Raw genomic sequence first — 13,677 nt, 5'->3', positions numbered from 1 at the left:
GAATGTCAAATGTTGCTACGATATGTTCCAGACTGTACTTTGACACTAATACCAACTCTAGATTTATTATCCTGAAGGTCCGTATCTCTCCTTTCTGTTTGATTCTGCTAAAATGCACAAAATGTATCATGGCTATTAGAGTGCTTCTATTTACTAATCCACTGAGGGAGACTTCATGTTATCATTTTAGTTATTGTTATGAGAACACTAATTTTGCATTTTACTATATGTAGTTTCCTTATAAGCACTCCTTTTTTTCTGAAATCCACTCCATCTCTGTTATAGCAGGAAAAAAAGTATTCTAAGGTTCTGTACTTTCCAAGGGGAACAAAATATTGAGGAGATGAAATGTTAGACATGGAAGACTAGCTGTTTTACTAAATGTCTTATTGCCAAACTCTGAATAAATAAATAAAATTTAAAGACTTTGGAATCATGGGATCAAAAGTTTGATCACTCCAGTGCTGGTTACTTTAAAATGAGCCAATGAATATTGCATATATTTGAATAGAAAGCTTTGTGTATGAAGTCCGTATACAGCTTTGTTTCTCTGTTTGTTTTCTTTTAACTGTTTATTAAGATTTCTAAATAAGCTATCACAAAAATCCTAACAAAATTCAAACTACATTAAAAAAATTTCCAATTAAATACTACAGCATTCATCTACTAGTATGCCTCAAATATTTCCAAAGCCACTCTTCCTCACAAGTTTTATAGCAATTTAATACAACAAATTTTATAATAGCAATAATAGTATCTGATCTGTGCAAACTGTTTTTCACTTGACGTGAAGATGATAGTATTCAAAAAATTTTCGAATTGACAGACTAGAAGTTTATGAGAACTTTTCCCCATAAATCCCAGATTTTATCATACGTGAAGGTTCCATCTAAATGGGAACACTAAACTTCAAATTCTGTCTCTTTCTAGGAGGTGGGAGATGGGTCACAGGAGTGCTATGGCTAGTAGCATACAATAATATGAATTTCGTAAGTTGCGCATGCAGTGCTGCATACTTTCCTTACTACAGGAAGTAAATAGTTCTTTAGAAAATAATCCAACTACTAAAATCTAGAATTTTAACAAAATATAGCTGAATTCTGAGTAATTAGCTGCAAATTTACAGTATCTTATTAAGATATGATACTATAAATGTAAAGTAATGGGGACTGGAGGCTTACTTGCTTTATCTTGATTATCTTACTTTATTATCTTGATTGTTTTGTTGATAACAAAACAATATTCACAGTATATTTCAGTTAAAAATATCTTCCTCTGATAATACTGTAGATCAAGCACTTACTGGGACCAGATAACTGTAGCACAGTTCTAACCAGATAACTGTAGCACTGATTCTAACGAGTAATGGTTGGTTTGCCATGGTAATAAAGTGATTTATTCTCTGTATATTTTATAAGTTAAATTAATTCTGAAAAAAAATAATAAAGTGTCATCAGATCTTTCTTATATTCAATGAATAATTTCATCATCAAAGCTACAGACAGCCAAATGAAGAATCAGTGACTTTAGACTTCAAATGAGTCAAGGGACAGCATTCTTCTTTGCATGCTTTGGCAGTTTCAAAGCATAACATTCATAACATCACTAAAAACAAGTGATACATTCCTGGTCTTAATATAAATTCTAAATTGTGATCTACTGAAAATATGAAAAAAAAAGGAAAGATGTTGTCAGAGGTCAACTAATTTGTCATGCTTTTTCATTTTTTACTAGTTGTTTGGTAAACTGCTAGAAAAGCGTACTGTTTCAGGGATCTTTGTAATGAAGCTTTAAGACACTTCACATATTCTTTTGCTCAGATTTTTACACTTGTTTAAGAAGATAGCTGCAGATGCACATGTTTTATCATATGGGCTTATCTGAAGTTCACCACACCTAAAACAAGCCAAATAACTAGTAATGATGGGCTCTTTTCAGCTGTGCACTCATTTTCAAATGAATTTATTGAAGTAAAGGATTTACAGCATATGGACTTAACAGACTTCTCATTTGTTTAACTGGCATCCATATGTACAGCTTTCAGTAGAGAACTCTAGAATAATATTTACAATGTAAATATCAACTTTTATTACATAAGAAACAAATATATCACAACTTTCACTTCACAACATATTTGTTCTGATTTGATGACTAAAGTCACCTCTTTGAAATACTACGTGGAACTCAAAAATAACTTGTTCTTGTTGTAGAGTTTGCTAGGTGTCCTTCAGAGGTCCTGAAATGCAAAGAAGAAATATATTTTAATAGTCACTTTGGTAAGCTATTGCATCATGAGGTGTATAAAAGCAAATAAGAACTAACAGCTGACAGAAAACAAATTCTGCACTTAGAACTGACAAGTATGAGATGGGGCTCTTTACAGGAGCTTGATGAACCTTACAGCCAGTAGATAAGGTTGTAGGACCAAGAAGAAAGGTTGAAGGATTAGACAAAAAATGGTACTGTGTGTGGACCTACAGTGCAGCGTGGATCCATTTAAACATTACTTCCTTCAAAAGGATATGTAAAATCAGGTTGCTTGATACACTCTCCATCAATAATTGGGCACTATGATAAAATGATCAGTAACAGACAGTACTAGCTATTCACCTACAGAGAGATCTGGATCATCAGTACAGCTGGCAAAAAAGGAAAGGACTGAAAATAATTCCGGGAAAATACACTGTGCTGGTATTCTCTCACACTTAGTCAATGCCAGATATTTTAGAAGGTGCACAATACAGAAGCAGATAGTTTTGAAACAATCTTGTCTAAAAAGAACATTTATTTTCTGAATCTCAGCAATTAGAAGTTTTTTTGTTCCTTGAAGCACAAGCAGTTTTTGTCCTCTCTAGTATTTGGAATCTCTAGAGGAACTGCCATGTATATGGAAAGGGGAATAAATTTTTATTTCAGTCTCTGAAGGCAACAATTTGGAAAAATGTATTTTTTCTTTCTCTGAAAATATTATCTTCAAAATTATATTTGTTTGTTTTTCCCTTTCTTATAGCCCTATCATTAATTTTTAATACACTTGTAAGAACTGGCCTGATTTAACTTTATGTTATCCTTTCAATTTTATGTTCCTGTGATATTGAAGGATTTGTGTTTATGTAAAACAAAAAATCATTTATGAATGAGTTTTGAAAAATAGTAATAGCTAAATGTAAAACAGTAACTGCAGTATTTGCATGCCAGATGAAATTTGTGCAGCAAACTTCAGGTTGGAGCACTTTCTCAACACCAATGGTTCACATTGCTTATCCTCTTAGTTCTAGGGCAACTCTTAATGAGATAGGTTATGTTAAACAAAATGTGCAGCTTTTTTCTTTTTTTAATTAAAAGAAATATCACTGAGTTTGTTCTCTGAAGAAATAATAATCTTTGTAATTAAAAATGAGTTAATTATGATCTTAAGCCACAGTTCACACAAGTTGAAACACCCAAGTGAGTTAAGTACATTATTAACAGTGCCTTTTAATTAGGAACTTTCAATAGCAGCAATCATGGGATAGTTTAATTATTATTATTAAAATGATTATTATAGTCACACAAAATCCCTACAGAAACAAGCAGAATTTCATGGAACATGGCCCTTTCTGCTTTTCTGATAGGCCATATTTAATGCATGAGTGATCTCACTTTATGGGTAAATTTAACTAACAGCAAAAGGAAAGAAATCTGGGCATACCAATGGGAGGTGGCTCAGCAGTTCATCTACAGAAACATCATCATAGTTTTCTGAAAAGGAAGGTTCAAGAATTTCTGCTTCATCTCGGAGTTTAGCTGGATTTAACTCTTCCTGGCTGTTGTGGATTAGAAATAAGTTTTACAGTCTTCAGAAGAAAAAGCAAACAAGCAAACAATGCCATGCTCTAACGGTAGCTATAGTACACGTTGTTAAACTTATACAGAAGTTATAAATCACATGAAATAGCACATTTAACAAGTGAAGTGGCATGACATTCAAAAGAGGTGGTCTGAATGTGTAAATATACAGCAGAATACAAGCCCTAAAATACATAATGGCATTTCTCACCTAGGAGGACTAGGACACATAGTCTTTTGGGGACTTCTAAATTTTCTGTGTTTACTTGAAGATAGAATTTCAACAAATAGTGCATTTTCCTTAAAAAAAAAGTTGTTCATGTTCCATAGTTTTCTGTGATTTTTTTTCCTTAAGAATTTTAATAAATAAAAAAACAATTTAGGATTATGCCAGAAGCTTTTTAAGATTGCCAGATGCTATCTCTTCTTTATTGTTTTACTCTAATCTGATTGTAGCATCTGTTTCGGTCTGGAAGAAAATGCTGTCTGTATTTGAAAACCAGGTTATAATCTATGTTAAAAAGTCATTAATGCTCACCGTCTCTTCTTTGTCCTCTTTGTATACATATATAAATACATATATACATATACATATATATGGGTATAAATCATAAATGTTTTAATAACATACAGCTATGGGAAATAAATACGTATTTTCTCTCTTGTGGTACCTTCGTTTTCCAGTTAAAACTGAGTTTAAGTATTTCTTCACAGCCATTTGCTTTCGAAAGCGGCTGTAGTTGTCAGTGAAGACAGCGTCAGAGTGGCGTTTGACAGGACTGTCCTGGGAGCTGGCAACATACATCAGTCACAAAGGAAAAAAATAACGGACAATATCAGTTTAAAGGAAGACATTATTAAATGAGCAAAATAAACTTTATAATGTTAAGTTAAATAAATCAAATTTGTCGTTTCAGTTCCAGCTATGAATTTGGATCTTTCTGCTCTTGAAAAGAAGTCATTGCCTCTATTGCTTACTATGCATCCTAATAACAAGGAACAAATTCTCAGTTCTCAATGACTTCTAGAGACTTCTGTTAAATTAGTTCAGTAGGATCAAGTGGATGAATGGGAATTTCACAAGTTTCTCCTATGCATTCTCACAGCTGCCATTATTATTTTTTAATAAACTGACTTATTCTGATTTCTTTTGTGCATGTAAACCTACTTTGGTTCAAAACCAAGGCAAGAACTAATATAAATCACTATAATCTCTTAAAGGTCTTGGTCACCATTCATATTGAACTCAGTGAGGACTGAGCCTGCCTCTGAGGAAAGGAAGAGTGTAACATTACACATATAGCTGCAAATGTCTCTTCAAGGAAGTATTAGAAGACAAAACACCCAATGTGAAATCCAGACTTGGAAGCTCAATTTTGATGCACAGTCTTGGGAAACAAGGTCCTGTTCTGTCCTATGTTACTTTATAGCATAAAAGAAACTGGCAGTACAGGATTTGGAACAAAGGCAGAATTTACACGAATGGGTAAAAATGGTGAACCTGATTTTCACTCAGCTTTTGAGCATATGAAGTAGACACTCATAGGAACTGCTATATTGGGTCAGACCAAAGTACCATATTATTATATTCCCAAGAGTGCTCAATAGCTGCTGTTTAGAATACGAAAGCAAGAGAAGTACAGAATGATCCTTCCCAGCACCCTGAGAACACTGGTTTATGAACAACCTGGTCTGGAATTTGCCTGCAGACCCCGTGTCTACCAATTTGCCTCATTTGTATCCTACAGTGCACTTCTCCCACAGTGCCCTGGCAATGCATTCTATGGTAGCAAAAAAATCATCCCATGTTGTTGTTACTGTAAACCAATTGTTTCTTGATTTCATTGAGCATCTCCCTGATGCTGTGTAACTGCTGTGTAATCGATCATTTTCTATTTACTTTTGCCAGTCATCCACCAAGCTAGCAAAATTACCACCGAAGGGGGAAAAAAAGAGAAAATTGGCATGGTAATCATTATAATATTGCTACTATTTACAAGCAGTTATGTACAGTTTCTACTGCTATATCCCTCACAGCTGTATCAGAAACAAATAGTAATGTATTCATTCAGTAACAAAACCCACAAAGTTGTCAATAGGATTTTCAGCTCCCCCATTATTATATCAATTGCCCTTTCATTACCTCTAATGAGAACTGAGTTACAGAAGGGTAAAAAATTGCCAATGAAGCCAGCTATGAAAAAACTCTGCCTAATGCAAGTGTCACCTCACCTAACTCGTTTTCTAATAAGCGAATGCAGATATCTCTTCACAGCAAGTTTAGCCAAAAGATGGCTGTAGACACTGGTGAAAATTCCATCAGCATGCCTTGCATTTCTGAAATGGACAATAAATAAACTCCACGATACAACCTGGGTTTATATCATCTTGATAATGTTCAATTTGCAAACATACTGCTTTCCTTATCTATTGTACATATTAAATTAAGCTCATATCATAAAACGACTTCCAGATTTTTGCAGTATATTGTTTTCATCCTTCTTGGGAAGTGAATGAGCTCATCTTGCCAGAAAGGCAATGCAACCAACATTTCTGCAAACATTCCTGCTGCTACCAGTATTCAACCAGAGGCCATGGTTGTTTTCATTTTTTTCTCTGTAATTGATTCTTCCTTTCCTATGTCTGTTTGAAAATGTGACTGATCTTCTGGCATAAATCAAGCAATCATCACCATTTGCCACGAATATAAAAGAAACTCACCTATCAATAATTCTGGACAAATCAAAATAGAATTTCTCATTTTCAGGTAGTGTGTTCTGCAAAATGTCTGATTCAGACTTTAAGGACCCATGGGCACGGTCAGGTTCGCTGGCTGCTTCAAAGGGCATTCTGTTTCCCAGTCTAATGGAGAAGAAAACCAATGAAGTACAGTTGGCTGAAGATACGCAACAATTCACTGACGCTTAACATTCCAGCTTGTGGCAAAATACACATCTACCTACTTCTTTAATCTGTAAAGCATTTTAAAGAGGTTTGTACAAAACAAAATCACTTTCAGGTACAATTCATGCACAGCGATAGAGTAACTGACATAACAGATCTTCCTTTGCATATGTTCAAGAAATACGTTTTCATTACACACAGTTATCTCCAGTGAACCCAGCAAGTACAGCTCGAGTGACAACTGTGAAGCATTTCACAACAGCTCTATTTTATATAAACAACTGCTGAAATTGCCCACCTCCCCTCATACAAAGTGGAAGGAGTTCTGTGAAGTACTTACCCTCCAGCTAAGACCTAAAATGCGCATTGGAGTGCATATGTAACAGTTCTTAGGCCTTCTCTATAGGAAAGCAAACACATCCCCCAGAACTTCAGATACTAAGCGCAGTCATGAATCTTTAATGTTTTTCTACTCTCTGCCATTTCATTTGCTAGTTGCAAGTTAAAAACTGATCCAAACCTTTAAAATGTATCACTGCAAGTGTTCTGCATAACCTGATTTACATTTGCTTCACGTCGTCATATACTGTTTTTCCATCTGATATCTTACACTCTACCAAGGACAACCTGAATGCCTGGCAGTAGTTTGGCATCAGACATTCCCTCTGCCTGCTGCTGTGTTCCATTGCTATGGTAAACCCTAGTGTGTGCAACAATCACATGTGAGACCTAGAAAAGATTTCTGCCCTTGTGAGTTTACAGTCCCTATGGCAGTTGTGTTACTTACATATCTGAGGTGTGTAAGACCTCTCTGACCAAAATATCAAAGCTGTGGCTGTGTAAAATAAACCAACCTGATCACGAATCTTGGAAATAATTCACTGTACTCTCCAGGTGCATTGTTCTTCTATGCTCTTTTTTTACTTTGTGTTCCTCTTACATGTATGTAAAAAACACTTTACACCACCTGACTTAATCTAGCTAAATAACTAATAGAAACTTCAGCAATTCAAAGCATGCGGCATTTCAAAACTATGCATCGATCCGTGCAGACCACCTCCTCCCCTTCAAGATTTGGGAAAAAAGTCAATTTTTTCCCTACAGACGTCTGTGCTTTTGAAAATACGTATGCCCTTGGCCCAGTGGAGGAGATAACGGCGCTTTCCCGTAAGAAAGGCCGCGCGTGTCGGCGGACACCCATCTCGCCCCACACCCCGCCGCCCGCCCCGGCCCCTTACCGCGGCACTGCGGGGAAGGCGGCACCCCTCGGGGGCAGCGCCCGCGCCCGCCAGCAGAGGGCGCTGAGGAGGGCGAGGGCGAGGAGGAGCGGGGAGGCGCCGCGGTGCTCCATGGCCGCCACCTGCAGAGGGAACAGCGCAGCCGTCACCGTCGGCACCGCGACCGGCCCCGACGGGACGGATGCCGCCGGCAGTGGGGTCAGCCGGGATGACCGCGGCCGGCTGCGGAGGGCAGCAATGCGCGGGACTTAGCGATTAAGAACCCCCCCCAAAAAAAAACTTAATTAATAAATAGATAGTGGATATTTATCTGGTAAAAAGGCAGAGCACCTCCCCGGCTACCCAGCCTCGCACCAGCCGGACGGCTGCGTTGAGAGCGGGCAGTTACTCACGGAGCCGCGAGTCCGTCGGTGGGGCTGTTCGGGCGGGCGCGGCGCTGCGCTGTGGGGACGGCGCCCTGCCCCGATGCGCGGCTGCCGAGCGGAGCGGCTGCCGGGGTGCGGCGGCGGAGAACGGAGGGCGAAGGGGACGGGGAGGAAGAAGAGGAGAGCTCCGTCCCGCCGCTCGATCTGATCTGCCCGCCGCGCCGCCGCGTTTTATAGCGTTTACACGTTTCTGCTTCCGAAGGAGCAATCACGTTACTGGGGAGACGTCACCCTTCCCAAGGGGATGGCCGCTTTGTTCAGGACAGTCAGAGACTTATATTTAATTCATGAGCAGCCGCGCATTCTACCTCTTCTCCCCCTCCCCCCATTATTTGATTTCCATTAATGAGTTAGTTTTGTGGGGAGCAGGGCCCCGTCGGCAGCGCGGTTTTGCCTCCTCGCGAAGCACGAGAGCAGCAGGCTGCTCCGGGGAGCACCGCGCCCCGCGACCCCCGGGGCTTCCCCCCCGGACCTCGTCCCACCGGCGTGCGTCCCCGCGGAGCCCCCTGCCCCATGGCTGCTCTTTCCTGTGGCCCGTTCTCTCTGTCCCCGTCCCAGCACGGTCCCCACCGGGTCCCTGCCCGTCGAAGGCGTGGTGCAGAGCCTTAGCACCGGGTCTGCGCTGGAGGGAACTGATCTTACACACCAAACGCCGTATCTTGCTACGGACTTCAGCTTTTTTTTTTTTTCTTCTTTTTTTTCTTTGCGTGTGTGTGAAACTTAGGGCAACTGCTCCTCCCCGTGTGGTTCAAGCCCAAACCTCGGGACTGGGGTCACTGCCACAGCAAGGGGGAACCAGATAGTTTCAAGCTTTCGGTTTTCTACACGAAACTTTCCCTGCCTCAGGGAGATCTGTGGGCAGCGGGGCAAGAAGTACTGGGAAGGAGGGGTGGGACCCGCGAGCCTGGCGGTGGGGCAGCGCTGCTCCCTCTTCAGTCTCAGCCAGCCCTGCGCTGAGACACCCGCCAAAGAATCATGGCAGGATTGGGATCGAAGCGGGTCCTTACCCCCCTTCCACCCTTTTCCCACTCCTCTTTTTTTTTCCTTGAGCTTTTCCGTGCCTCTCATCCTTCTGGTCAGAGGTAACGATTGTACCGTCTCCTTGCAGACGATTGGACTCTTTCCACTTACTTCTCACAAGTTTCTTTGTTTCATGCCTCACTAAAGCAGGCTCAACGGCGAGGATTCTGCGATGCTTAATCACATTTTCTAATTCAGTTACATAAAAATTAAGCGAATTAGATTTAAAATGCCTGGAAATTTGTTTCTCGGATGACAGCTGTGACTAAAACCAGAGTTCCTGCTGCAGTCTAATTTCAGGAAATTTTTCCCTTGTTACTACATAACTAGAGGTCGAAGAAGCAACTCAGCGCGAGAACGGCGAGATGAGCATCAATAGCCCTGCGTTCCCACCACCCCCAAATATCCAGCTAAGGTGTTCGGGCATCGTGCTGTATGCACGACCTGGAGAAGTTCAATGGACTTCACCCAAGTGCTTGAGACACGAGAGGAGAAATCCTCCTCCTGGGTGCCGTGTTGAAGCGCGGAACAAAGACGCTTCAGATGTTGCGGCTGCTCAGCCCGGCCCGGGGCGGGGAGCCCCCCATGGCCCCGCTCCCGCCCCGGGCTGAAGGCGGCCGCCCTCCGCCGTGGGAAAAGCCCAAGCTCAGCCGGCGGCTGGAACCGGAGAATCGTATTTTAATTTTTAAAGTTTCCTTTCAGCTTGCTCATTTCAGTTGAGGCAGGAGGGTGAGGCGCAGTCAGGCTTCTCTCGGGCTGAGGAGCCTGGGAAGGAGGAGAAGCACTGTGCCTGCTGCTAAGGGCTGTGTGAAAAGCAAGTGTGTTCTCAACTGCTATGTATATGCTATATAGGAAGCTACATACTGTGATGAAATGTGCAGTTTTCACTGCCAAAAAAAAAATATGGAGAATCATTGCTACTTTTTTAGTACTTCTTTATCATACTATACCATACCATACCATTCTGTGCCATGCTGTGCCATACCATACCATGCCATATCATACCATGCCATGCCATACTCATTTATTTGGTATATCTTTACAATCTGTTTTGCCATAATTTTTTTTCCTTTTTTTCCTTTTTTTTTGCCAGATAATAAATCAGATTGGACAAGAGAGTAACCATGCTCTAAGGTTGGGTAAAACAACTTTCAGAACCCTAAGGGTGGCAGTATTCCTGAGCTAAACCTCTATAGCCTCTTTCATGATCTGAGCTGCTGTTAAGTGTATCTATTCTTATAATACCATCTATTTTTCCTTTTCTACCATCAGGAAACTGAGTCACAGGGAGAACAAGTGAATTCCCCATGTTTATGCAGGAAATCTCCAGAAAAGCCTTAGAATGAACCCAGGTGTCCCAAGTGCTTTTCAACAGCAATAACAATTATCTGCATTAGCCTTCATCACCCTGCTGTACTTACCACCTCCTCCTCTTGAATCAAGACAAGTTGGAGATGCCACCTCCTTCTTTCTCCTTAGTTCTCCCTTTGTTTCTCAAGAGGATTGTCACAGAAGGAGGTTTTAGAATGACTGAGATGGGTTTCAGGTGGCAATTCAAATTCTAGTCTTTTCCAATTTTTTTTTTTTCATTAAACTTACATACCATATTAGTTCTGTGTCATTTTGAGATGTTTTGATAAGAGTAAGTTATTAAAAACAAAATAAAAACTTTATAAAGATGTAGGTAGAGAAAGCTTTCTATAGGAGTCCCAAGTGAATCCTCTAAATACTACCTTCTAGTGAAAGACACTCCATCCTTTCAGAAAAGTGTCGCTTGGACAACAGTACTCCGTGGGAGCTTCTTAAGGACAATAATCAAACACAGGCAACTCTCAGTCCAGTATTTTGCATTTGCTGTTGCAGGAATCCTGATGCGTAACAGCTTCACATCCTCTGAAGCCTTTGTCTTATTTCATATTATGAATCATATTTTAGTTACTCTTGCTTCTTTCTTTATTTTCTTTAACTTTCCACTTAACAAAAACTAGATTTTATGATTGAAAAATACATGAAAATGATGGAAAACCCCATTATACAGGATTGAACAAAAAGTAGATGCTTGTCTGAAAGCTTTACTTGCCATTTATACGCAAACCTGTGTGCTGCATGATATAGGTCAAGTATGACCTGAAAGAACTACCTCATTTTGGGGAATGAGATTAGAGGGTTTTTAGGTTTGGTAGTTAGATTTGGATATTCTTTTTAACATATAAAACTGCTGAAATTGATAGACTAAATAACTCCTGAAGCCAAATCCTTAGTTAAGGGAAATCTGCTTAGTTCTGTTAAGGACCTGTTTAACATTTGCCAGATTTATCAAAAAGAAAAATTACAGCAACAGTAGAAATATTGTTTTATTCTGAAAAAAAAAAAAAAAGAAAGAAAGAATAAAAGAGAGTTGTCTTAGAGGTTGCGTATTATATCAGAAAAGGAAACTTCTACTGACTCATGAGCTCTGCCTCACGAGTCATTGGGTCTGAAGAATCTCCCTTGTGCATTACAGCTCATGTTCCTGTAGATGAGTTCAGAAATTCTACCTTTGATCCCATAGCCATATCACATTGATTCATGAGTTTTCAGAGCTTACAGAGCAGATCGATGGAGTACTATCATTCAGCTTTTCCGATTTCCACAAAAGAGATAACAGAAGAAATGTCAAGCAGCTGTACTAGAGGAGTAAAATATTAAAATAAAAAGTCATAAACTAATCTGTGCTTCTCTAATCCTTCAGCAGCATGACTAACATAACCTTCAATTTGTTCTCTCAGCACCCTGTTACCTTGCTTGTTCCCACTTTCCTGTAAACATTTACTTTCCTCAATACCACCTGTTTGGAAAAAGTGGATTCATCACATGCTGAATCGTGTACTCCACTTTTTTTTGAAGTTACCTCTGAATACTTCTCAGGATAAATAAGAAAACCATCAGTTGGTTATTTTAGACAAGATTTATTTCAAAAGCACCATCTCCATACATTCATACTTTTGGCCTGAGTCAGTTCTACAGCTCAGAAATGTGACAGTAAATAGAATAAATAACAGACAAATATTTTGCAATTAAAAATGCACAACTTCCTTCCTGTAACAAAAACATTCACCATCAGAGAGCTCATCTCATCAGTTCCCAGGCCACGAGGTGAGCCAGGGAAGCATTCATTTCCTCACTTGCTCATTTTGAACCCTCATGTCACACATCCTCAGAGTGATTAACTGCAGTAAACTATAGTAACAAATTTGTCTACTTATACAAATGAATCCTGTTCCAGATTATACCTTCACTTTGTGACTCAGTGTGAGTTAACAATTTCCAAAAGCAGTTTTCAAAATCACTGGGACACTGGGATTATTCCTATGACTTCCAATCTCTCCTCCACCTTTTATATCAGAATGTTTTGACAATTCACCAGAAGCCATTTACACAGACTTCTTTTCCAGTAACATATGCGTGTGCTTCATTGAAACTACCTGGTTTTGATGAGCAGCGGACATGAAAAGAGAGCTGTTGAATCCAGTGGTATTCTCAAATGTCTTTTCCCCTTGTCTAGCAGCCAGCTATGAAAATTGTTATTGATTGTTGTTTAGTTCCATGATTTCATTTCTCCTGTTGCTCACTCTGAAGTGCAATTTCAGCTTTGCACAAAGGCTCCAAAACAGGGGTAGATATTGTTTTCTCCAGATGTTTATGCTGTTTGGCATGTACTTGAACTACTGTTTTCATGTTCATCTGGTTCATTGACATTCATCTCATAAACCTGAAAAATCTTGTGGTAAAACAAAGCTTGTCAGGAAGACAGAGTAATTTGTGGTTTAGTTATATTAGGTGCTCATTTTAACAAACTATCTGAAATATGTGCTATTCCTATCAACACTGCTATAAACTTCAGCAAAGGATCAGATGATGTTTTCTTTGCCAGAAATGTGACCTCCAGACTACTGCAGCTGCCCCAGCCCATTCGTCTTCTCTGAAAATCTAAAATTATCTCTATATATGTCAAGTATGTGTATCTTCAGGATTCTACAACATTCAGACTCAGCTTCTCATCCATATACAGCTAACTCAAAACAACATATTTTCTTTCATAGAGTTTGGAAATTTTCCACATACATTGATTTGTCTGTACTAAGCTGGATTTTCTGTAGTGAATCTTTTAGAAATCCCTTTTTCTTGCTAATGATATTTTGATATTTGTCAGTTTATAGCCAGAGATTAAGAACTGCCTTTCAAACCTATGTCTCAGCATTTTCCTCATGCTTTCCTGCCTT

The 13,677-nt window shown here is 39.5% G+C and overlaps 1 protein-coding gene across 2 annotated transcripts; it reads right to left on the bottom strand.

Annotated features, from left to right (window-relative positions):
- Positions 1 to 1,973: 1,973 nt before the first annotated feature.
- VIP (vasoactive intestinal peptide) lies at positions 1,974 to 8,529 on the bottom strand. Of its 2 annotated transcripts, XM_021382269.1 has the most exons (7): positions 8,363 to 8,529; positions 7,971 to 8,092; positions 6,550 to 6,690; positions 6,061 to 6,165; positions 4,500 to 4,619; positions 3,692 to 3,806; positions 1,974 to 2,236 (listed from the first exon to the last, which is right to left on the bottom strand). In XM_021382269.1, the coding sequence occupies exons 2-7, from the start codon at positions 8,081 to 8,083 to the stop codon at positions 2,228 to 2,230; spliced, it is 603 nt and encodes a 200-aa protein (XP_021237944.1). In that variant the 5' UTR covers positions 8,084 to 8,092; positions 8,363 to 8,529; the 3' UTR covers positions 1,974 to 2,227. The 2 variants fall into 2 exon arrangements, with proteins under 2 accessions (XP_021237944.1, XP_021237945.1); XM_021382270.1 differs by lacking the exon at positions 6,061 to 6,165.
- Between the last annotated feature and the right edge of the window lie 5,148 nt (positions 8,530 to 13,677).

Source organism: Numida meleagris, unplaced genomic scaffold, assembly GCF_002078875.1.
Source record: "Numida meleagris isolate 19003 breed g44 Domestic line unplaced genomic scaffold, NumMel1.0 unplaced_Scaffold193, whole genome shotgun sequence".
Taxonomy (NCBI): domain Eukaryota; kingdom Metazoa; phylum Chordata; class Aves; order Galliformes; family Numididae; genus Numida; species Numida meleagris.
This window is presented reverse-complemented; position numbering and strand designations above follow the sequence as displayed.

What these genes read in the sequence shown, in the direction of transcription:
- VIP (XM_021382269.1), bottom strand. Translation starts at nt 8,083, where the DNA reads ATGGAGCACCGCGGCGCCTCCCCGCTCCTCCTCGCCCTCGCCCTCCTC. An exon ending in CTTATTAGAAAACGAGTTAG is followed by an intron (nt 4,620 to 6,060) that starts GTGAGGTGACAC and finishes GTATGTTGCCAG; the next exon opens with CTCCCAGGACAGTCCTGTCA. An exon ending in GTTTTAACTGGAAAACGAAG is followed by an intron (nt 3,807 to 4,499) that starts GTACCACAAGAG and finishes AATCCACAACAG; the next exon opens with CCAGGAAGAGTTAAATCCAG.